Genomic DNA, 25,676 nt, shown 5'->3' with positions numbered 1-25,676 from the left:
GAGTTAATTTTAATAAATACCAAGACTTAAGATCCATATCTATCGAATGTATAGTTTTCATGATGTTTGTAAGGAAATTTTAACATAAGTATCGATTACAAAATGACGATATCGAAATTATATCACTACATAATTTTCGAACTTTCTTCCTGTCACTTTTAATGGTGTCATTTTGACCAAACTTGGCGAATAAAATCCTGACATAATACCATTTAGTTTACACTTTTAATAAAAGGGTGTCACCACGCTACTTTTTACAATATCTCCAGGTGAATGGGTAATATGCGGCATGTAAATGGGAGAGAAATGTTAATTTTTCGCTCATATTGAATAAAAACCAGCTTCCTAGGGGGTCAAAATATGACAAGGCTATAGGTCACATGTATTTCTAAGAGACTGGGTCAAAAAATTAGGTAAAAGCGCAATTTCAACAATGACAGGTGATGTTAAATACATGCGCTACAAAATAACCCATTTGCGGCAGGCTGGAGTTGAATCTGCGCAGAAACGTTCTAAAGCGCGTGCGCGTCCGAATTCGTCGCCCTTTACCTTAAAAATACATTTTCAGAATTTTGTAAAACTAGTTCATGAATTTGTCTACACACAGGAGATATGGTTGATTTTCCGAAGGGATCACCAAAATTACAAATCATGATAAATTATGAGATAGATCCAGTTCTGCGGACCGTTGGCACAGACATTTTAAGGTAGATCGCCCCTCGGGGACAGATATGCAGACTCTCAAACTTTTACAAATCTTTTCTGATAATTTGCTTTACATGTAAAGCTCATGGTGTAAGAAAACTTTTCACAGGCTTGGTTTTTCAAAATTCGAAAAGTTTATATTTCTCCATAGAGTAAACACAGGGAAGGTGTCCATTTCGAATTTTAAATATTGGTAAATCTTTGGGTTATTCCTTTCTCTAGTACCAAAATTTGCCCCCCAAATTTTTATTCTTGATTTTGAAAGAGAATGATTGCAAGATTCCTCAGGGAAAGTTTGGGCAAAAGGTCATGTCTTTCACTTTCAAGGCTCATACTACCGTAAGGTATATTCACCCTACTTACACAGCAACAGGGCATTGGGATACTGGCCTCTAAGCTTATCCTAAGGTGTCTTTATGATGATGTAAACACATAGCCTTCACCACCGATACACATCACACATGAACCATTAGTTTTTTTACATCTTTATTTTCATTTCCAAGCATATATTTACATTCCAAACTGATTAGTGATCTGGCAGTTAACGTTCAAATAATACCACAGTAGCACCTTTTGTCATTTCTACTTCCATACCAGAATACTGCTATGTATGGATCACTTTGAGGTCAATGTAACTAAACATCACTGGGTATCATGAACTACACTTGTAAATCATACTTCATATTTACAAAGTTCCCATCAATTGGACCACATTTGATACAGTAACACAATTCTTAATGTAATGTTTTTGTTCTGAGCACATTGCTTCTATTATGGAGAGGCTGAGTTCAGACATTGGCAGGTAAAAAATCCAGCAGTACTTGGGGAATTACAGATGACAATTTCTACAAGGTACAGCTTCAGTGAACACACTACTATCTACATTACTTTCACAGAACAAAAGGATAAACATCTGTCGACATGTCATATTTAAAAACACAAAACATCTACAAGATAAAAATTTTACATTGAGGCTTCTCAAGTTCTCAACTTGATGCTAAAAATGAATCTCTTCTCTTGAAAACTGACCTCTTGGAATTTAGAATTGATTAGAAAAAAACAGACTCTGATCAGAGATATGTACTTAAAACAAGAACCCTTGGTAACAATGCTCTTCATAATCTGCAGATCCAAAAATCGCATCCATCAGTTTTCCTTATCAGAACTTTCCATTTAGAAATGGAAACTGAAATGGAAACTAAAACTAAAGTGTATGTTACACAAACACATTGGCATTGCAGAAATTTTATAATTATTACACATCAAATTGATCAAAGTATGAATATATTCCTATATTACACTCTCTATAACAAGTCACAAACTTCTCTACCACATCATGAATACACTAATTCTGGTTTTAATTCATGTATTAATTGCTTTCAAAGTCAGCTTGGATTGCTTGGTCAATGGTTCCACTTGGACTTCACAGCACAGAATAAAAGATACAGATCATATCTAAAGAATGAAGCCATTACATTTGCCTGAAGACTGTCCTTTCCAAACTTAATCTCTAAATTTTGGGTGTTCCTTTGAAAGACAATATTTCATTGACATGTTCCGTGAACCTTCCACTGGCAAGGTATTCAAAGAACATCTGGATGTGGAAACACATTTCAGCTTGAGAAAAACATTTCATTTGCATGTTGATGTTCAGACCATGAAGGTAAATAAAAGATGCTCAGACTAACAAACACTTTGCATTCACCTTACGTGTCAAAGGTCAGATATCACCAAGGATAATGATATGACTGATAAAATCATGGTGAGGTATAAAGAGACAATATGTGTATTAAACTCCACAAACAATACCACCCTACCGGAGCACTCGGAATACCATATAAATGTAAACTATGATGAGTGTGACCAAGTAAATCTTTGGCTATTGGGAGTCCTATTATTAAACTCGTGTATTCACACTGGGAAAATTCCATATACATTAGGAAGAGCTTGAAATAGCTGTACAAGTAAGTGCTGGTTTCCTTGTAAAGATACAAATGTTTATGTGACAAAAAGTAACATAGCTAATTTAACATATGCTGGTGTAGCCATTTTATTGCTTGAATAACCCAACAACCCTAATGTCCTACTTTCTACAGTTACAAGGCACATTATCAGAAAAGTCATCACTCAGAAAAGTCCTTCACTACTTGCATCCAATTATTATTCTTATGACCAGTTTCTAACTTTTCAGTCACACTCAGCAACGGTCCAAAAATACGGCAAAAACACTTTAATTGCACCATGGTGGCAAAAAGGAGGTGTCTTTACCACTCATTGCATGACACTATCAACAAACATACACGCATGTATACAATCTGAGAAAACATGACAAATACAAATGAAGTGCATGAAAGTTTGGATCTCAGTTGACATGATCAACACAACTGACTTTCACTTCTCTAATTTCATGATCCAATTTCACACTAAGATGTTTACAATTAGATCTGAGGGGGTTGGAGAGATCCTTTTTCACAATACATTGGTCAGAAAACACTCCTGGTAGATATGCACATAATTTTTAAGGTCATTCTGCTAGTCCAATCACCCATTTTGTGAAACTCATACTCTTTGACAAACATTGGAAATCTTGTAAAATAATCTGTGTGCATGTGGTAGACCGGTTGTAATGGCTTCATGTCTTGACTTATACACCTTGTATAGAATACCCATTCTTAACATCTTTCTTCACAGAATGAATATAAAAGTACATGACTTCACATTAAATTTTTGAAAATTAAATTGTAGTCCCTTGTTGGTCGTTGTACAATGACAAATTACAATATGCATTATTATGAAAATTAACATTAAAACTGATGTAATCTGTGCACCATTTAAGTTTTATTTTTTGTCCAAATCTGAATTTACAGATTGGGTTTCAAAATTTATCAGGAGAAATGCAAAAATCAAAACATTAAAATTCAAGTTTTGATTAAGTTTGGAGATAAACTGATTAGCGTGGTGCATTGCAGTGATTCCATTTGGTTCAACTGTGTGTTCACTTCATTAAGCAGATATACAGATGACACATTTTAATTCAAAACACAGTAAATTCCAATACTGACAGTTCTAGATGCTCAGTTGATTTCCGTCAGGTTTACATAAAATAAATGATAATTTGTTCATAGTAAGAACAAGAAGTAAAGTGATTGCAATTTACGCTGGCTTGAACTCTTTAAGTTGCTTGAAGTACTGCTAAGCATAGCTAATGCTTTGTTTCACCTTATTGCTTTAATGTCTACACTGCACACAGAGCATCCTAGCAGCCCTTCTTCCCTATCTTTGAATGGAAAACCCCACTCCGTATTTTCAACAGTGCTGACGACAATCAATTCACAAATAATAAGTAATGATCAAAATAATTTCAACAATTGTAAATCATTTAATCTTCTTTCAATCTCTGTGCTGAATTTTACACACAGCTCTTTAAGATCCTTAGAAAATTTGCATCCACAGATTATGCTCCCTGAGAGGAGTTATGACTCGTCATCAATTGAAAGGAATAATGCTCTATCATACCTTGGAATACCAGCTAAAATGTTCTGGACACAAAAATACAATACATGTACAACATGTAGAATACGGCAACAACTATTGTGCTTTCTTTTGGATATACAAACATGTCAAAATAAATAAATGTGAATTATATTTCACAGAACTAAAATGCAATCTATAGCTTTTTTAACATAGACATTTCAAGACTATTATATACATCACTGCTGATTATATTCTGATAATATTACTTGTTCTTACATTTCATTAATTTTTCTTTGTCGCTGTCTAACATAAATTCATTAATATTATTACAATGTGACATATGCATTTCAAACTACTTTTGCAATAATATTGACTTCTTACACATGGAGAAGAGTCTTGTCATAAATTAAGTTTTATTTTTACATTTAACAGAAAAATACATAAATACATAGGGAACTAGTCAACCTTTATATGTTTTGACTATAAGAGATGTTTTTGAGAACATGTAAACTGTCTATAAATTACCATCTTAAATTACAGTAAAAAAGCCAAATTTTACCAATGTTGGTTTTATGTGGTGGCACACTCACAAGTAGTGGTTTTACGACATGTTAAGTCATACAATAGACAGCATTTTGGGTAGAAAAGGGTAAGTTACATTTAGTTACAAGTTAATTTAAAATCTTTGAGCAGATTCACCACCTTAAACACTTTCTTGAAAAAGTAACCATGGTGATGTGGCCAGTTTTCTTTCTTCATTTGCTAAAATCTAGGTGGGATTTTTCAAAATTCTCTTCTGTCTGTAGTCATAGACCCGTCGACAGAAAAAAATAATTTCCCCGTCAACAGATGGATCTGGCAGTTTATCTTGTCTAGGGTATTCTTCAGAAACCGGCACTACAGGTATGCCTGGCTTCACACCTTCGTCAACCATCTTAACTTTTCTGATATGTCTGAAACATACAAAACATTGCAGGTCTGATATCAAGAGGAATATTTAAATTGGCCCTTGAAATTAATCAGGAATTAGACGAAGGAAATGTGTCAGTTTGTTATATTTGTTTATTCACAACTTTTGCACAATGATGACAACTTGCTTGTTTTGATAAAAATTTATGCTGTTTGTTTTGTTGTATTCATAACTCTTAGTATTCAGGATTGCTATCATTTTATATATGATATAAATATTTGTCTTCTCTGCTTGAAAAACAAGGACTTGAACTTGCTTGGAAGTATATATTAGTATGCTAAAGGATTTACACAAAAAGTACATTAGTTTCCACATTTAAGGCTGCTGAAAGTCTTACACTTTCAGATACACAGAACTTTTATTGCTTTCTAGTTTGCATGTTATTTTTTGATCATGGTACTTTACTGAAAGACGTAGCAATGATATCCAACCTGTGATACTCAGCCAAAGTAAGGACATAGCATCTGTCTTCTATTGTTGCAACACTGTTGTAGTCTTTATGCTTGCATGCAAACAACTCAGCCTGTAATATTGAATATATCAATAAGACAATTGTGAGTTGCATAGACAGTCAGCCGATGACATGTTGCTAATTGATCAGCAAATTTAAATACGGATACATTTAAGATATTTACAGGAAAAATATATTATTTACATGACAGAGATAGTTGCTAGAATTTTGAACTACAGCTAAGACAAAGTGACATCTCTGTTCTATCATTCACATGCACGAGTGAACATTTGTCTGAAATTTCCAACATGACTTTTGGAAATTACTCACACACGAAAGATGAAGAATAGAGTCAGTTACTTGAATTTCTGAGGAAAATCAGAAAATTACCTTCAAAATCCAAAAAATTGTATAGGGTGAGAGTTTGCAGAATGCATGATGAAAGTGCAAACCGTTGATTTGTAAAAGTGACACACTGATTGGGTATCACTGAAATACTGCAAGTCAGTACTCAAAAAACAATGGCTTTGTTGGGTATCACTGAAATACTGCAAGTCAGTACTCAAAAAACAATGGTTTTGTTCATATAACTGCCAAAATTTATTACCTGGTGATGACTTGGGCGTCTTCCTCCTTCAATATGTTCTGGTCGATAATACCACAACAAACTCACCATAAGTTCACCTACATTGAACCAGGAAATAGAATGTAGGGCAAAACTGTTCACTTCATACAAGTGAGAACCAGTTAGGGTAGTACGATGATATTATTTATGTAGATCCCATTAACACAAGGAAGTAAACCGTGTCAACACAAAGACTTGATTCTCTGCCACACGGCAGAAAGAAAATAGAATCTGATTCCAGTTCAGGTAGACATTCTCGATCCCTCTCACACTTAATCTTTGTACAAATGCATGGAAGAAGTGATTAGATCTTTAAGTTATGTACATACAGAAAATAGCTGAAAAATAACAGGATTTACCAGCTGGCTGACATTCTATAACCCATGTATATCTTAAGTCTTTACTATGTTTACCATTGGGACAATTAACAGTGCCCTGGATCATAGTGTTAGAATAGAAACTGTCGTTTTTCAAGATTTATTGAAATAAACTCACATATCATCTATTACCATAGTGCTTGTGGCAGCAATGAACAACTGCAACTGGCATTCAGATAGCCTTACCTTCAACTGGATCTTCCCAAATAGATGCTACCTTCGCAACATATGGCAAGTCTATCTTTCTTGGGCCAGACTTCAGTAAAATACAATCTCTGACATTAATGATCTCATTACCTCTTCTTTTGATGGAGTTGTAACATGTTCTCATCACTGTAGGAGCGTCATTCTGGATAAAGCAATACAGGATGGACATCAAAACTGTCAAAATCACATACATGAACTAACAATGCAAATATGAACATACACAAATATAAACATACACAATTATGAACTTACACACAAGTATGAAAAACAGCATGGGTGCAGATTACCAGCAATGGAAATAGATCAGATACTGACCACTCTGGCTAAAATTTGTTGAAGCAAGGCCTTTATAGTCTGTATGTTGCTAGTGATTAATATAAATGTTGTCTGTGGCCGCTATCGAATCATTCTTGTATTACAGGAAAAAAGAAATTGATCTTTTCCCAAAGAGGGTTAGAGTTCACACCATGTATGAAGGTACAACAATATAAAGTTATTCACAAAATACCAGGATTTATATCGGCTACATCATACAGCCAAGAGAGTATTGTCCAAGGCATATAGCACCCGAGACAATACAATAAATTCTGGTAGTACATGTACGTGAATACTACCAGGTATACAGAGAAAGATCAGAGAAAGCCAACTTTGAAGACTAATTTGCAAAAAATGTTGAAAATATAGTGCTTTCACTATGCCTTGTATGAACATCAGATCTCACGCCTGACTACACAACCAAACGTTACTGCATTGTATGTTTAGTTACATACCGGTACAAGAGGCACAACAAGCACTTGACTCTTTGTTACTCGTGTTCTGAAGTGGTTATGGATTTAACAAAAAACCACTGGTGCGGAATCACACTTCATTTAATTTCTTTCTCTAAATAGTCAGGTAAGCTTACATGTATCCATTGAACTTGAAAGAGCAGGAAGACATATCCCTAAAATTTAGTGTACACTGGGGCATCATATGGAGCAAGCTAAGGTCAAATTCTGTGAAACTCTGAAAACATTATCTGAAGTTTAAATTCTTAATATTCCCTAATTTGTCATCATCATCAGACTGATGTAAGGTATGGCACTTAATTACTGGACTTATGTAGATGAGACTGCATGTTACTATCTACATTTATTGTGAAATTTCCATCTGTGATAGTTCCCACTCCTCTCCCCGAATGCAAATGTTCCACCCACTGAAGTGAATCCCAGTCATAGTATAAGTCATCTGAGTAGTTTCAAACATTTTCCTTTGCCATTTTATGGAGTAATAGTGCACGCTGTATCCACATCCACGGTAATGTTGTCAAGGCCTGGCGCAAAGCAAAGTGTACAGAACGAAAGTTGCACTCACGTAGTGGAAAAACATACTTATGAAAATTATTTCACATAAAATCATAACTTTTTGAATACTCCTTGATGTGAATGACATTTTTAGAGAAAATAACCAGGTTGTGTCAGGACTTCCCTTTGCTTACAAAAAACAGCTGAGGTCAAAGGTCAAACACCATCAAATAACACCCAAGGTTTTTGTACTCTGTGTCAATGTTACTGTACTCAACGTCCACTGATACTGGAATTTACTCTATGAGGAAACTCCTCTGTTGATTACAGACATAGGTGTGTTGTATTGTTCACACCATGCAGGTACAATAATAGTTGAAAGTGATAAAACTACATAATGAACTATAAGCCTGAACTTGTTGCAAAAAATTCCATTTGATTTCTCAGTGATCCACTATCAATTAATCCTGTTGATGTCACTGTAAATTTGCTTGAAAATCAAAATTGCAGAGCAATTCCAACTGTTTGGTACATAGAAAGAAAAAAAAATTTGAAAGTGTGTCACGCACAGACATGTTCAATGAGATTCAGTATTTCAAGAAGTGGATTAATTTCATGAATGACAACCATGATAAAATCATGCAGCAAGGCAAGTATCGGGATCATAATGATGTGGATACATTCAATGACAGTGAATGGTGCAGGCACTTTGTTGGAATGCCTCCCAGTCTGGCTATCTCTTTGGAAACAAATACAGATCAAAGTTCATCTCAATGATAAACAAAACTCAAGTGCTTCGTTTTGTTTGGATAGATTCATTATCCAGTGGTACTCTATCTAAATCCCACTAATCTGTGAGTACTAATGTCTGTCTGTGGTAGCGGATCACTAGTCTAGAATAGACATATACACACTTGTGTCTTTTGTCTGTCTAACTGTAATAGCCTTAGGGCATTGTAAACATTGTGTGCAATGAATTGAGAAAGAAATTCTAAGTTGTACTGCTACACAGACACTTCAACAGTTCACAAGAGGATGCTACACTTCACAAGTTTCTCTAACTGTCATGAAATAAGAAAGATAAATGTCAGACACAGTAAATAATTCCATCATACTAAATGAAGCGGAGTAGATGAGAGACTTGAGAACCTGTTTCTACAGCCAGCAAGACTGAGCACATTGAACATATGGTGAACAGCAGAGGATCGGAACCCTGATGTGAAACCAAATCATAATTGATACACATGTCTGCCTGTACTCAAAAGCCTTCCTTACCTGTAGAAACACAGCACTTTCAAATGGTTCTCCCTGTCCTCGCCATCCATTGGTTGTCTTTTTCTTTGGCAGTTTAAGTTTGGGTCCAATGGTAACAGAAGGTTTATACAACATCCCAGGACTTTTCCCTGTTTTCTGACTGTTTTTCACAGGTTTAGACTGGACACAGCTGTCAGGTAATGTTGCTGTGGGTAGGATTGGGCCTGCTTGATAAAACCCTGAGATTAAAATTCATAGGAAAGAGTTAATATCTCAATTATTCAATATGGTTGCTGTGGGTTTGAAACTCCAGAAAAAATCCCTAATTGATGTTCATTGTTTATTAAGTTACTACTGTTTGTGAATTTCTTCAAGTTGGATTTTCTGAGATCTACTCTCCTATCTCCCACACCTTTCCAGAAATAGATTCTTTAGTGTTATGCCCTTATTTTTACTTTATGACTAATACTTGCATGGTTAGATACCTTACTAGTTTATTTTCACCTAAATGTATTTAAATAGAAATCTGATTTTGCTGAATTGACAGAGAATTTTGTTTACATTGTTGTGGACTGCCCAAATACCACCTATACCAGTGATCTGTTGTACTGAACACTCAAAAAATATGTAAATATATGCATGAATCAATGACAACATCACATGTGTATTCATATTGATGGATTGATAATAACTTTGTGACATCACAAGAAATATAGTGTTACCAGTGAGTCATTTGTACTGGTATCTGTGAAACTAAACGGTTTAGTTATAGATAGCACCTTGGTAAAATATGCAGGCATTACAAACAAACAAGCAACTATACTGTACAGTATTATATGAACCTCCTGTATCTGTTATGAATATATGATTTGCCCAATTTGCCCTGTGTGTGCTGTATTTAACTTAAGTACTTTGAATTGAAAATGTTACATATATTTGGTTGTAACTTTGTACGTGAGACACATAAATTTGCAGTAAATGAGTTTCTTGACACACAAACCATGATAACTTTTTGTTTTTGACACAATATTTTGACACAATGTTGAAACAATCTTGACAAGTGAGGTAAATTGCACATTTCGATTTTAAAGGCAAAGAAGAATTATTTTTCTAAGTAAAGACTTGAGAGATCTGATCATTGGAATTACATGATTAAGAAAAGAAGTTCAATTTTGTGGTTGACTATTTTTTTTTGTAAATGAACATCCTCTAATCACATCAATAAGATGGAACGAGCTTTAAGAAATAATCAACAGGCTCTTTTTTAAAAAATTCCCTTACTTGACCATTCAGTGGACATGTGAATTTTGAGTTTACTTTCTTAGACCGTTGACAAATCATTCACAGCAAACATCTTATACCTTGAGCAAAGTGTGCTTGTCCAATCTGTGGTACCTGATAAGTACTTCCATCAATGCTTTGTGTGAACTGTACTGGCATGTAAGTTGGAGTGGTCAGACTTCCAAGACCACCAATGGTAATGGTCTGTGGTACTGTGCCACTTTCCAAACCATTTCCATCAATGGATGGTATCAGAACATTTGGACCTGCAGCCGATGCCAGGAGTTGTTGTCCAAGTCCTTCCAGCGGCGTTTGGCTTTTCATCTTCTTTTTCTTTGAAGTGAGAGTTGTGGGGGCAGTGTGAGTTGGCAGTGCTTGCTGGTTGATGATTACTGGACTTGTATTTGGTATGAAGTACTGAGTGCCTAGTCCAGCCACTACCCATGATCCACCAGTGGAAAGGGTCTGTTTGCGTTTCTTTGGCTTGTACTCCCCTGGATCTGAACGTGATCGTTTCTTTGGGGAAGTATTTGCCAGGACAGCTTGGGCATTCAGGCTTGCTGCACGGCTGGAATTTCGGATCCCTTGAGTTGGATTAGCAAGTTTCTTTTTCCATTTCTCTCTTGCAGTTTTTTGAGCTTTCCTTTTACTCTCCAATACTGAAGAACTTGTACCAACTCCCGGCAAGGCAGTAGCAGCCAGTGTGGTTCCTCTGATTGGGCCTTGATCTGCCAATACTGCAGCATTCGGCAAACGTATAAATTGTGGTTGTGCATACATTTTGGTCAGGTTCAGAGGTTGTTGCCATAGCGCCGGTGAATGTGGCAAGCTGATTTTGGTGACAGGTGATACATGTATTGTGTTTCCATACACAGTACTGACTGAGATGGCAGTCGTTTTGTTCTTTGATTTGTCACTTTTCTTTGCTTTCTTCACTTCACCTTTGACTTCTGCTACATGCTTGATTTTCTTTTTAACAGTTTCTGAACTCTCTCCTTCCTTTGAAACTTGTACAGTCTTTTCCTGCTTTGTGTTTTTTGAACTCTCGTCTCTGTTTAGTTTTTTCTTTGGTGGTTTAATGGTTTCTTTTTCATAAAGCAGTTGCATTTTGGTTTGAGCTGTCAGACTTGCTATTCTCCGGCTTCTTGGAACAGGAAGAAACTCACTGGCAGATTTCGCTTTCTTTCTTTTAGCTTTAGTGTTCAGTAATGGAGCAGTGACTTCTGTATCCATATTCTTAGTACCGGTAAAAACATCATCTTCAATGTCTGATATGATTTCATTTGGTTCCTCTTTTATCAGGCTTTTTTCCTCAAAATGTTCTTCTTTCCACTCGTCTTCCTGTTTCACATTTAATGCACTAACATTCATTTTATCGTCTTGATCACTGAGCTGGCAACCAGAGTCATTTTTCTCTTCATGTATCTTGATATCTTCAATCTTGACATCAGGACTTGTACTGGGTGACCTTTTCACAGTGTTATTGTTTTCTTCCCTATTCCATGGATAACTATCCACATGCTGATATTGCCTTTTCGGTTTGTTCATGATTGTGTTTTCATTATAAGTGACCACCCTATCAACAGCATTTCTTTCTCCAATATGGTGGCGAAATTTATACTCCTCTGCAGACAACTCAGCAAAAGTGTCTGTTTTATGTCTGTTGTTCAGGTGAGTTATTGATCTTGGAAATTTGGGACTAACACAAACATTTCCCTCCTGTTTGACAGACTGTTCAAACTTCCTCTTTTTCGTATCTGTGTTGCCAATACAGGAATCCACTTCAAAAAATCCAAGTTTACGTTTTCTATTCTCGCTGACTGCAATGTCCTTAGATTTTTTCAAATAAGCAGAAATTTTGGACTCTGAGAAGCACTGTCTCCCAGGTAACAAGGTCTTACACCTCGTACGTGTCACTTCCGTATCAATATGGAGTGAGTCAAGAAACTTTGATTTGTTGTTATTGTCTATTCCAAGATGTCTATATTCTCCACTCTGCACGGGGCTCTGCCTTGTCACAGCAGTCTTTTCAGAAGACTTCACAGCTTGCTCTATTTTGTCAGGTGACACACGTTCATCTCCTTCTAGGTCCTGTGACTCCTTTAAGAAAGACACATAAAGAGACATCCATAAGTAAAATGTACAAGAGTCATTTGTATGGCTTTTGTTTGAGTACTTCCTTCATTCACAGCTGTCCCTTCACTATGTTGTACCTCATTGAAACAAGTATGGACAATAGCTGAAATGATGCCCTTACAAATGTTATGAGTGTACCTCTACCTGCAGTGTTTATCAAGAGCTTTGTCAATTTTGCATAAACCTGTAATGCCATATCATCAAATTAAATATTTATAAAAGTATGTCTGTCACCTTTCAGATTTCTCAACCCTTGTAGGATCAAATGAAACCTCCCAAAGGAAACCACATAGATTCTATTGGCAATTTATATATGACTATTTTTTTCATACCATTGTGGTATTATTTGAAAATTCATGTGTATTTTCCTGAGTGCTTACCACCTAACAACAAATTTTCTCTTTATTCATGAAAATATATATTAGTCATGCTGAGCTTTGAAAATCATACAATGGCAATGTGTCAGTAAAGACCCATCCCTGCTGTAGTGCAAAAACATCCATGAAAAGAATCCTTTTCAGGGTTTTTGTGGCTCATTAATCACTTGAACAAACATGACTGCATGTGTGGGTGTTATTTATAGAGCAGTACTCGGGACATTACTCAGTTGTATTCGATGAAAAAAAGTAAATGTGATCTGAGAAGTCCATTTTATATGATCCATTCAATTTGTGGGAGGAACTTTACTGTTGGTGAAATCAACATTTGAGAAAAAAGGATGGAATTTCATTCAGTAGCAACCACAGTCCCGCTATATTGAAAGACCGTGGTAGCAACAGAATCCTTATAACTTCAATGTGATTACCACCACACCATACATGGCTGACCTGTATACATCGCAGATAGAACCTCAGTGGCCACCATGGTATTAGGTGGGTATGGCTAAACTTTCAGTGCCTATGGGTATGTGAGTCACACAGTCTTGGTTTCAAAAAAATAGATGTTTAGCTTAGAATACAATATATGACATTAAAAAAGGAGATGAATACACCAAAAATAAATCTTTGTTTAGTTACATTTGTCTTGAGCAGACACTGATTATTAATTTTCAATGTCTTGGTAATCATTTCTAACTCTCTCCACATTGTTTTGGCAATACTGTTAGCATTAAAACATGTTTTCCTATTTCAAATTGCTTTTCAATATGGTTGCATAAGAACTAAGGTGCTTGTGATAAAGTGATGCCATATTTCTGCATATAATCTTAGAAGAATTTATGGCCATCTATATGTAAATTTATAATATCTTCAAGATTATTTCTGATAAAGACTAGCAGGTTTCTAGCAGGTTTATAGTCATGACAAAATTTCCCAGGTGGTGGCCACTGGCTGCTTCACTGAGAACTGCTGTTTGTTTCTTCCAGACTTCAAATTTAAACTTAACTTGATTCTGTGTATAGTTTGTTCAGTGATTCACTTGAAACTATTATAAACAAGTTTTAGTAGTTACAAATACACTGTACATGTTGACGCTCTCAACATTTGAAAGATTTAACGAACCAAACATCAGGATTTGACAATAAATTTTGTTTTAATGCATAATTTGCATTGGAAAGTATTTGTTAAGAGTATCACACAAAAAGATTGCAGGTAGCTAGAAAATACAGATTAGCCAGTCAAAAATAAGCCAATTGGGATAATCTTTTGTTCCAGGGGAAATGTAATGTGCATAGATTACACAGACTGTCAAATTGTCTGCATGCTGTCCTATGTTGAGAACACCTCATTATTGTCTCCTGATAGATGTTATTTTCTTGGTTAAACACATTGCCAGTGACAACTATTATAATTCGTCATCGTATTCTGTATTCCGTGTGTTCACCCAACTGAATCCTTATTTGACCAAAATGGAAGACAAATCAAGCGTAAGACAGAAATTCACCATTGCTGACGCTCTAATCTTTCTAGTCTTCATCTTTGCTCTGTTTCTCTAAAGTTTCAAACCATGGTCATTGTTTTATCGCATATATTAACAACTGGACAATTCCCTAGTCTCACCACACTGAAGTAAGAATACAATAGCAGCCCATTGGTTCCACTATGAAACACTAAGCTGGGACAGAAACATCTGCCATGGTATGCTGTGGAAATTACTTTCTACACTAGTAGAGTTTGTCATGATTACATGTAGATGAGTTTAACACAATTCAGCTGCATGATTGAACCCTTTTTACAAATCTGCACACAGCACATAGTTAAGTGACTGAAATTGACATGGCATCCGAGTGGCAGTAAGGTTATTTCATGTTCCATCATGGTCAATTCACATTCTCACAACAGCAACGGTGGCAACAGACTGACAGCTATAGCAGCAGTAAACATAATAAGCTTCCAATGAAAATCAAAAGAAGCAAGACCACAGCCACCAGACCATGAAAGTATTATCAGAGTGTAATTGACATTCATATCCTGAAATTGTACAGCAATCTTTGATTGACATTAGTCCCTAATTCAGAAACTGGTAAGAAGAAACATTCACAGCTTACCACGCTGCTCTGCTGATCTTTTACTAAAAGCATATCAATATATCTCATGGCTGGTGTCTGAATTACATGAACATCACGTGTATGTGTCTATTAAAGAGAATAAGGCATGCTCTGTGGCAAAAGTGGAGGTTACATGTGTTTTCTAAAGAGCTATCCATTAAAGGCCATGGCCTTGTGAAGTTTCAATGGCAGAGTGGTCCCTCATGTGCCACACAATTGGTGACGGAGGATTGCCAAAAGGCTACTTGGGGGCTATATGAATATTTCATTCTTGATTTGACTGTGAAAATGATCAAAAAACTTCAAAAGTTATTTGATCAAAACAGGAAATCATGTACCCATGGAACACGGAATGGAAAATAATTATAGTAATCCTGGTGTTGCTATGGTGATATACCTTGATATCATAGCGAGATCGTTCCTTTCCCTTTTACCTTGACAACTTTCCACTTGATTGATTTCATTCTACGCAACCAGCAGAGACAAACATGCCCTTAAATGGAATCATTCACAAACAAAATGAGGTGATTTCAGCTCTAAAATACCAGCCTTGTAAATCACATCAGTGTACAACAATCCACTAAGTAAGAGTGCAATTTTAATTATCAAGTAACAGAAACAGCAAAAAACAAACAATGACAACATCTCATCAATTTTTTTCTTGCCTGGATAACTACACCACATTTAAATGCTGATCTTTTTTTACATATTTTTCTCATTTTGATTCCAAAGGCATACACATCATGCAAATCCTGTACATTATACATTACGTTCAAATGTTTCAAAATGGTAATCATTAGAAATTTACTACCAGAGTTACACTTGCTTTGAAAATTTTCACATAAGTATCACTGTCAATGTTTTCACATAATTTTTAAAACTGTATGAACGGGCATGAGCATGATACATGGTTCATGACAATGACAGTATAGGAATACAACCTAGGACAAGCTACTCATTTGGCAATGGTCATCATTACCCCTAGTAATCATCGTAATTACATTTTCCAAACAGTGTGTCAGTTGTCTGATATCAAAAATGCTGCAAAAGAGTCTGAATACAATGCAAAGCTGTTGTACGTATACCAGTCAGAACAGTTAGAGTATCATGTGCTCTAGAAGTGAGAATGATGAAATGTTCATTTTGAAAAATCACCTAAGTCCATTACAAATGTCTTGCAATTTTAAAAATACATGTATACCATACTCGTTTGTACAGTACACCATCATTTAAAATTTATAAAATCATATATTGAAATACTGTGTGGTTTTCTGATGATACCTTTCCAGCCACCATTTTGTTTAATCTTGCTAACTTGCCACCTTTCATGTTATTAATAGATGTAAATCTGCCTTTACAGTCCAAACATCTGCCATTGAAAGACATCAGATTAAAAAGCCATTTGCTTCATTAATCAGAAAGCATAGTATTTCAATTGATTAAAAATATTTCAATTGAAAAACAAGCCAATACAGTAACAATTCTTGTGAATAGCTAACCTTTTGAGTAAAGTGCTGTAACTCGTCAATAGCATACTATTCATTTGGATCAAATGAAAATTTACAGTGAAGTATTCCTCGGAACAGAAATCATCTGTATTACGGTATTAGGTAACAAACGATTACCTTACTGCATCGACTGCCCACCTATTCACCTTGGTTCCCTGTTCTACTTAATATTATATAGGGCTCAGCCCTTGGTGTCGCGCCAGGGGTTAAGATTGGCAATGTTATTTGCATTGATTCATGATAAAATGTAATTAATTGTTACTTCATAAACGTTTATATGACAACTATGCCCAGTTTCCCTCTGATGAAAGCAGTTCACGTACGTACACGACGTCAAACCCTGCAGGTATAGATTTTCTGTAACGTGTAAAAATTTTGGACAAAAATTGCAGATCGTCCATGTAGCCGACACGAACACGAAGTGTCTGTTACCGGCTACCAAAAACTATGAAAAATAGTAAAGAATGAGCTACAAAATCACTATCAGTTTTAAGTTGCAGGTAGAATAAGTCTGTGCCTTTGTAAAAAATACTATAAAAATAGTAGAAAGTGAAGAACAAGCTGAAAGTTAGTTGAGGAGACCTTGACCGCATATCATTTGCATCTCATTGTCGGCTACATGGACTGTGTGCCCAAAAATTGGCAATTTTTACAATGATAACAGCCTATTGCGTTAAACAAGGGACGTATTATGCAATCATATCATTGCAATGGTAACCGCACTGCCCACCTTCCACTTGCAAGCTGAAAACACGGTCCCTCGTGCTGAAAACTACAGCGTTCCGTCTAAAAACTGGCAATTTTTGAATCTAATTATTGACACAGGGGGCGCTTTTCTAAAATTAAATCCCAGCATTCTTTGCGTATGCCCCCGTTCATATGCACGACAGTTTTCTCCCTTTATCTACATAAACGATATTTTGTATCGGCGACAAGGTGCATAATAACATTTACTGGCTAATAAAAGAGGTATATTTTATAAATGGCATGTTATATAATAGTAATTTGTTTCGTATTTGTTTATTTACGAGTACTCAAAAAAAAACATGGCGGCGCCCATGAAAGAAGGGTACACTTCCGGTTACTCGCATAGTATATTATAAATATGCGCATGCGTAGTCAGTAAGCCGCTGGCGCGACTACTAACAGTCGCCAACAGCAATGTTGGAATATTCCAATGATATTGTATGTGAATATAGGAAGGACATCGGGAACTTGTACGGTATATTATTGATCAGTTACATAGTGAAACAATGACACCTTTTCTTCTACCAGAACAGCATGGAGTTTGAGTACATGTGTACACATACATACATGTACATTTATTAAATTCTCACACAACATGTATCTTGCTAACTTTAAAACCAGCACATCAAATACATTAAAAGTATCTGACCATTACTCATTATATTCAACCTATTAAAACAATTCCGCAGTCTGAGGGCCACTGAGTAACATTTGGGGTACAATACATGCCACAGAGGGAAGACATTTCATCAATAACTTGTAACCACCTCTTTAATTAATTATTTGCTAAATTTTGGAGAAATACAGTATTTTGACCTAAGGCACTCTCAGTTTTATGGCTCTAATTCATTACATATTCAAAGGCTGGCGAGTACATGGTAATTAAGGTCCCTTGTCAGAATTCCTATTCTAGCAGTACTAGTCTGATCCAACATAGAAGCCAGAGAATTATAAGGAAATCACTGACATAATGTATGAGTTGTGTATTGATTCATGATATGAAAACTACGCCCATAACAGCTGAGACATCACTTCTCTATGGAGGCAGCCAATCTAATTTACTTAATGTACACAAATGGATACAGTAGGTTGTTTACAAAAGAACCTCATACTATGCTTGCATCATTAAAGGCACTGTTCACGATCCCTGGGATTGTCTTTGTTCTAGTATGTAAGAGGATTATACTCACTATTAGCTGTGACTTTTGATGTACTGTAGTTCCATTTTTTTACCTGTGTTTGTAAATTACACTGTCTTGTTCAACAGTCAAAACATTGCTGGAATGTCCAACATTCAGCTTGTCAATACAGCCCGTGTTATTTGTCCAATGATCTTTTTAACAACTGAATTAGAATTCCGATTATACTGGTAATAGATTTGTCAACAATATCTCTGCATTAACACACAATGCTCAGCGTTGTCCAGTTTGGCTGATTTACTTTGTATGTCAACATTCAGTATGGAGAAGAACAGCAAAACACAGCTGCTGTCCCTCCAAGGCAGATACTGATGATAAACAGTGATGCTGCGAGTATATTGGACAAACTGTTTGGCTATCAACATTCCTAGCAATTTACTGTTTTCTTCCTCCAAAAGATTTATTGAAACAAACTGCTATATTGCCACCAGGTATATTGAAAGTACAATACATGCTGCATTTTTTATGATGAAACAAACAACTCCTAGGCTCAGTCCACAATATGTCATAGATGCTGAGAAAGTCTTGGGATGATGTCAACATCAATCTTTGTTATCAAACTCGTGTACGTGCTGATATGAAATATGATAACTCACCAACTACAGTACTTCCCCGGGCAATTTCCTACTATGTCTTACACAAGTGGGTAATAAAGTAGGTATTAAATGATTGAATGTCAATATGTAATGGCTTGGAGCATCAAATTATGTTTATATTCACAGTCTACAGAGCTGCAATTTACTGCTACTTGGTCAAAAAACCAAATGATAAATTATTCCAAAGGTCATCTTTAGAGTTTCACTAAAGTTTTTGAAAAACTATGTATATATACAATGTAATGATTATGATTATGATTTGTACTTTAAATTTATGCAGGTCTCTACCAACACATTCCCTTCATCACTATGTCTCTACTAACACAGTCATTCCTCCATCACGGTGTCTCTACTAACAACGTCCCTCCATCACCGTCCCTCCATCACGGTGTCTCTACTATCACTGTCCCTCCATTACGGTGTCTCTACTATCACTGTCCCGCCATCACTGTGTCTCTACTAACACCGTCCATCCGTCACTGTCTCTGTACTAACACCGTCCCTCTCTGCTAACACAGTCCCTCCATCACTCCCGCTACTAACATAGTCCCTCCATCACTGAGTCTCTAATATCACTGTCCCTCCATCACTGTCTCTACTAACACTGTCCCTCCATCACTTTCCTTCCATCACTGTCTCTCTACTAACACAGTCCCTCCATCACTGTCTCTCTACTAACACAGTCCCTCCATCACGGTGTCTCTACTATCACTGTCCCTCCATCACGGTGTCTCTACTATCACTGTCCCTCCATCACGGTGTCTCTCCTATTACTGTCCCTCCATCACAGTGTCTCTACTATCACTGTCCCTCCATCACAGTGTCTCTACTATCACTGTCCCTCCATCACTGTCTCTACTAACACAGTCTCTCCATCACTGTCTCTCATTACACATTCCCTCAATCACTGTGTCTCTACTAACACAGTCCCTCCATCACTGTGTCTCTACTAACACTGTCCCTCAATCACTGTGTCTCTACTAACACTGTCCCTCCATCACTGTGTCTCTACTAACACAGTCCCTCCATCACTGTGTCTCTACTACATAACAGTATCTCTGCTGATAATGGTGAAACTGCATATTACTGTAGATTTTGAAGCAGTGTAACATTTCAAGCAGTTACAAGTTGTAAGAACAAATTTCATGTCAATTGTATTACAATCACCAGAACATTGGATTATGGTGCTACTACAGTAATAAACATTCCCAATTAGTGTTTATGGAAGTGGAGGGGTTGTTTATTACACCAAATTCTTCTCTCAAAGTCACTTATTGAAATACACTGTGAACTATATGAACAACACTGTCCAATCCTGAAAGAAATTTCATATCCAAATATTAAAATAAACACATGAAAATCCAATGAAAACATGTAAAAGGTTTATGTTAATCAATTAATTTATGAAACATCAAACAATAACAAAAAGTGTTGACACAGGATGTGGCAATTTCATAGTGATGACTCTGTATTGGCTGCCTCCTACAAACCTGAGTACCAGTAAAAAAACACTGAGTAAGGTACATGTATCTATCACTATAATTGAAAAGCATTCTTACATTTTCCGACATCTATGTACAAACTTTGAACAATGGACAGCACTACCCTGTCATTTGACTCATTCAGTTGAACTTTATGGTGAAGTTTTTGTAATTTTAAATTTTTTATTAAATTGTAAATTTGAAATTTGAAAATAATACTTAAGACCATTATTCAGTTACTGAGACACCATGTTTGTTTGGATTTATATCTATTTCATTCTCTTATTATTTATTCCAATATTGGTTCAAAATAATTTTTGTTCATTCGTCTTTTTCATCTAGGTTGTTGTTTTTTGTGTTTGTTTCACAAATGTGAAATCGAACAAGACTAGTTTAAGGGGAAGTGAGAGCATTGACCGTAGAAAAAGGAGTGTATGTGTAAAGTTCTTTTTGATGATTAGGCCGTTTAATGACAACACCACAGCACATGTCTGTTCTCTATGGACAGAATCATTAAACTGGCTCTCAAGAAGTCTAATTTCACTTGTTAACACAGGAACCCATTTACTTCTCTTGTTTCTGTGTCTCCTGCAGAAATAGTGACATGCCAAAGAATCTCCTTACAACACAAAGCCATATTGGTTTCACAGCCTTCAACGTTTCACTACAACCAAATCAAAGTGGTAGAGTGCCTCTAATCTCCATGACGCCAATGGCACACTTTTGCTAAAAACTTACCAGAGTCAATGGCACACTTTTGGTTAAAATTTACCAGAGTCAGTTGTGACAACACTGTTTTTATGAACCTACACAGTACTTGATCCAAGATAATAATTCCCCCCCCCCCAGTCTAACATAACAATCAAAATGTCTACTCCACCCACACAATTCTTGCCTTTCTCACTTTACAGAAGTCTCCAGGCTGAGAGGACTGATTGCACTGTACCAGACAGAACTACTAATTTCATGCTAAATATGAATAATCTAGTTGTATTTCATCAGTATTTACATTCAAGATGGTCTTCACTTGTACAATGTACAGAGCATGGAAACATCAATATTTCATGGCGAAAAACAAGGAAACTCAGAGGATATATTCAGAGGCAGTAATTCAACAGTGTTTTATGATTTAATTCCTAACAAGTAAAGAATTTGTACATTATTCATTAAGTTCAACAAGGAAACTTTGAAGTTATAGTATTTAATTATGGTAGTTCAACAGTATTAGGGGCTTATGCATTATCAGCACAAACTGAGTCCTGATACCTTATGAAGTTCAAGTGCACCAAACGATGGTATAAAGGCTTAGACCTTTGAATAACATCCTATTTTCAAAGAATGCCTAGTGCTCATTACATAGACATTGCTGTCAAGGTCAACATCACCACATGACAACCACAGCATTTAGCACACAGCTCATTTACAGGATCAACAGGATGTAGATTCTGGTAGCTGATAAAACCACAGACACCATGTGGATTATTGTATTATGCTACCTTCCTCTAATGCTGCCAATAGAGTGCATCAAAATCTATTTCATTAGTTTCGTGGTGATTTCAGAAAAGAGGCATGGAAAGTTGACAATTACAGTTAAACAGTGGGCGTTAGTTTCTGCAAAAATCTCTGTGTGTTTACAAAGCAAATCAATCAATCAATTTATCCATCTACCAACTATATTTATTTATTTATTTATAATATATTTATTTATATATTTATTTATGTGTTCATTATTTGTATATTTATACAACAAAAAGAAAGGAAAATCCAACATAATTACCAATACAACACATGTAGGTAAAAGAGATTACAAAATTTGATTTTTTAGACAAGGAAATTCTTCACTACATCCACTCTTTGACATTTCTGCATGGTCAAACTCTGCAAACATTTATCTGCAATACTCACTTCAAAATTATAAATGTTTTCATAGATTTTACTAAATTCATAAACAAATATAAAAGACTTACGATGACATGCTCTGTAAGCCATTGATAAAGTGGAAAGCCTGTCAATATGCTAGAGGACATATATCATATATCATTGGTTTAACATGCATAACACTGATAACATGTTCCTATAGTAAATGCTGTCAGATATGGGTGCCATTACTATCTTACAGTGGGGGAAGAAATCCCTTGTGCTTTTGTATCAGAGTTAATTTTTTAGATCTTAGGTCCATTCCTCAAGAGTCTCACTTTTTTTAGACCCTTGGACCATTCCTAAGAGTCTGACTGTAAAGTGACTGTCACTTATCAATGTTATTTGTATCACCTTGACACTCTTTTGTACTAGCGTTTTCTTTATTTTCTGATGATATTGTTGAGATTCACAGAGCCATAAGCTTTGGTAACAACACTACAAATGTTGCAGTGCAGCATGTAAAAAAACTTCTTCCCATATCAAGAAAATCCTCTGTTATGTACAAAATTAATGTCATTGTCACCCCTCGACGAGACTAAAACCTGTAATCGGCTCAACAAAGCCTGTGAAGGTAAGTCTATTGTTTACTTATGGACCGGATGCTGGCTCCTTAAGGAACAAGGATCATTTTTCATTTTCATATTATGGGACTTAAATTGTCAGGTTATCCTGCATCTGACCAAGTCTGTCTCTTCAAGGCAAATGGCAGATTATGACAAGAGGTGAAATGCTGTTTCTGGACGTTGATGTTTTATACCTGGTAACAGTTACTCCACTCCACAGCTTAAGCTGATTCAGTGCAGGGTTGCAGTGTGGGGAGCAAAAAATTTCGTATTACTCTTCATCTCAGTTTCAAAATTATGCAGGTTCATCTATTTGTTCATTCTCTGTCTTGATGTTCAAGGCTAAGATTATTAACAAGATTATTAATTAGTGTGGTTCAGGACATTGAGATAATAAAAGTTACTGTAAATAATGATCAGGAAACTTACATGCAATAAAATACAGATGGACAAGACATTGAGGAAGTATTAAACGGACATAGTCTGACACTGTATCTACAGACAGACAAAGCGCCTTCCACAGGTATTGCGATCAGGCAATACTAGTCGTTATGGAAATGAAGACAACCTTCAACATATTTTTCTAGTTTTGAGATCAAGCATGTCAAGGGTAGAGAGACCAATTACATAATCTGGTAATGATAGCAATTGGTAGATATGTTTTCATTTTAATAAAGGCAGAAATCTTGCACATCAAACATTATATGAAGCAATTGCACAACATATTTCTTGACAGATACAACAAGAGACCTGAAGGACGTTAACAGTAAACATTTGTTATTCAATCTTCAAGGTTTATCAGGTTTATGCAACACATCAATACCTATTATATCATCAATGGAATTATCCAAGTTGTCACGTTCTTGCAAGGATTTCTGAACACATACTGTTTGAGTCAGCACGAAAAAGATATTTCAGTTTGCAACTTTAAAAGTGATACAAATGATAGTATTGAGGACTCTACTGTACGGACATGTAAGCACTTACACTATTCAATTCTGGCACAAGGTCCCCGGATCAGGTCCTTGAAAAGTAAAGATATATTATAGTTTTGGCCGATCGCCCGAACGCCCAAATCATAACTTAACCCTGTTTCTAGAAACTTCTTGGTGACTGGTCCCAGATTTCAAGATCTAATGGGATCACGATATCAGTGAAACAACTCGTACGTTATTTTTTGTTTTGTGTTCGCTTTAGACTCCTCATAAAATCCATAAAATTATTTTATTAAAAGTAATCAAAAACTTAGCTTTGCTCCTCGAATCCTGCGCATTACGCGTACGAGGTGCACAGTGTATCAGCACGTCATTATTATCATTCCGGCTGAAATTTCACGCTGAATTGAGAATATGAGTCAGAACATAAGGTAAAGCTGCAAAACCAGACCTTAGTATGGACAGAATACTGGCTGCCCTAAATGGCAAATTCGTCGGGCTTTCTGCACTTGGCACGTTTTAATAGTTTTTGGTGGATTCGGCGACTTGCTTTGTGTCAACATTACGGACATTTACGGCGCAGATCTGCGGTTTTAGTTGTGATCACGCCCACTCACTGACATCGTGCCAAATTTGTTTTAAAAAACGGTCACATGCTAGGTGTGGTTTATCCCACAAACTTTACCACACTTCAATTTCAGTCATGATGAGGACAACCTATAATTTAACAGCTGAACTTCGTCGATTCCTCCTTAATGTGTTTAGTTCGATGGTAACTCAAATAAGTTGACGTGTAGGAAGAAGTGTGTCTGTTTAAGATAAGAATTCACATTTGACCGAGAAAAGAAAGAGTGTCACGTTTGCGTGGGGAAATGAAACGCTGTATCTGCGATGAGATGGTATGGTACTGATGATGGGGTGGCCGTGGGTCGCCCGACGCTCTCACAAGCATGTTGAATCTCGTGATCCGATGATATCCGCGCCTAAACCTTACGGATGTGTACCTAACACCTGATAGCTTCGCATGTGACCGGCCACGGCACTGCATCAGACACAAAACGCATGAACAACTAAACAGACACTAAAATAACTGCCACAGCTCATTTTAACATGATCGACTTCCATAGAATAGTAAGAGCGTTAGCATCACTTCACACTGGAAGCATGGCTGAGCAGCGACCATAGTAATAGTGAATATTGGGGATGTTGGCACGGTGTACTATCACGATATTAGTAACAAACTTAACGGTGGTTTCCGTATGGTGATAAGGAGTATGCTTCTGGTTGAGTTCTCGAAGATCGGAATGCAACGTTGTTTTATAACATCGACAGAAATATGAAACATACCGTGTCCGAAGATGAGGGATGATACAGGTCCTTGCAACGTGTACGTTTTACTTTCGGAGAGCAGTCCGTCGCCATGTTGTTGCTCTTGGCTCAATGTGAAATGTCTGCGTCATGCATATAAATGAGTAGTAA

General features: G+C 36.2%; 1 protein-coding gene across 1 annotated transcript; it reads right to left on the bottom strand.

Moving 5' to 3' along the window:
• Positions 1–1,174: 1,174 nt before the first annotated feature.
• LOC139150422 (muscle M-line assembly protein unc-89-like) lies at positions 1,175–25,676 on the bottom strand. Its single transcript, XM_070722787.1, has 7 exons — positions 25,545–25,676; positions 10,708–12,727; positions 9,368–9,585; positions 6,789–6,951; positions 6,208–6,284; positions 5,581–5,672; positions 1,175–5,132 (listed from the first exon to the last, which is right to left on the bottom strand). The coding sequence occupies exons 1-7, from the start codon at positions 25,617–25,619 to the stop codon at positions 4,949–4,951; spliced, it is 2,829 nt and encodes a 942-aa protein (XP_070578888.1). The 5' UTR covers positions 25,620–25,676; the 3' UTR covers positions 1,175–4,948.

Source organism: Ptychodera flava, chromosome 14 (assembly GCF_041260155.1).
Source record: "Ptychodera flava strain L36383 chromosome 14, AS_Pfla_20210202, whole genome shotgun sequence".
Classification (NCBI taxonomy): domain Eukaryota; kingdom Metazoa; phylum Hemichordata; class Enteropneusta; family Ptychoderidae; genus Ptychodera; species Ptychodera flava.
This window is presented reverse-complemented; position numbering and strand designations above follow the sequence as displayed.

Bases quoted from the DNA above. Each gene is read 5' to 3' on its own strand.
- LOC139150422 (XM_070722787.1), bottom strand. From the start codon at position 25,619: ATGGCGACGGACTGCTCTCCGAAAGTAAAACGTACACGTTGCAAGGAC. The intron at 12,728-25,544 runs GTATGTTTCATA...TCTTTCTTAAAG, and splicing joins ATCCCTCATCTTCGGACACG to GAGTCACAGGACCTAGAAGG. The intron at 6,285-6,788 runs GTAAGGCTATCT...GGTTCAATGTAG, and splicing joins TTGGGAAGATCCAGTTGAAG to GTGAACTTATGGTGAGTTTG.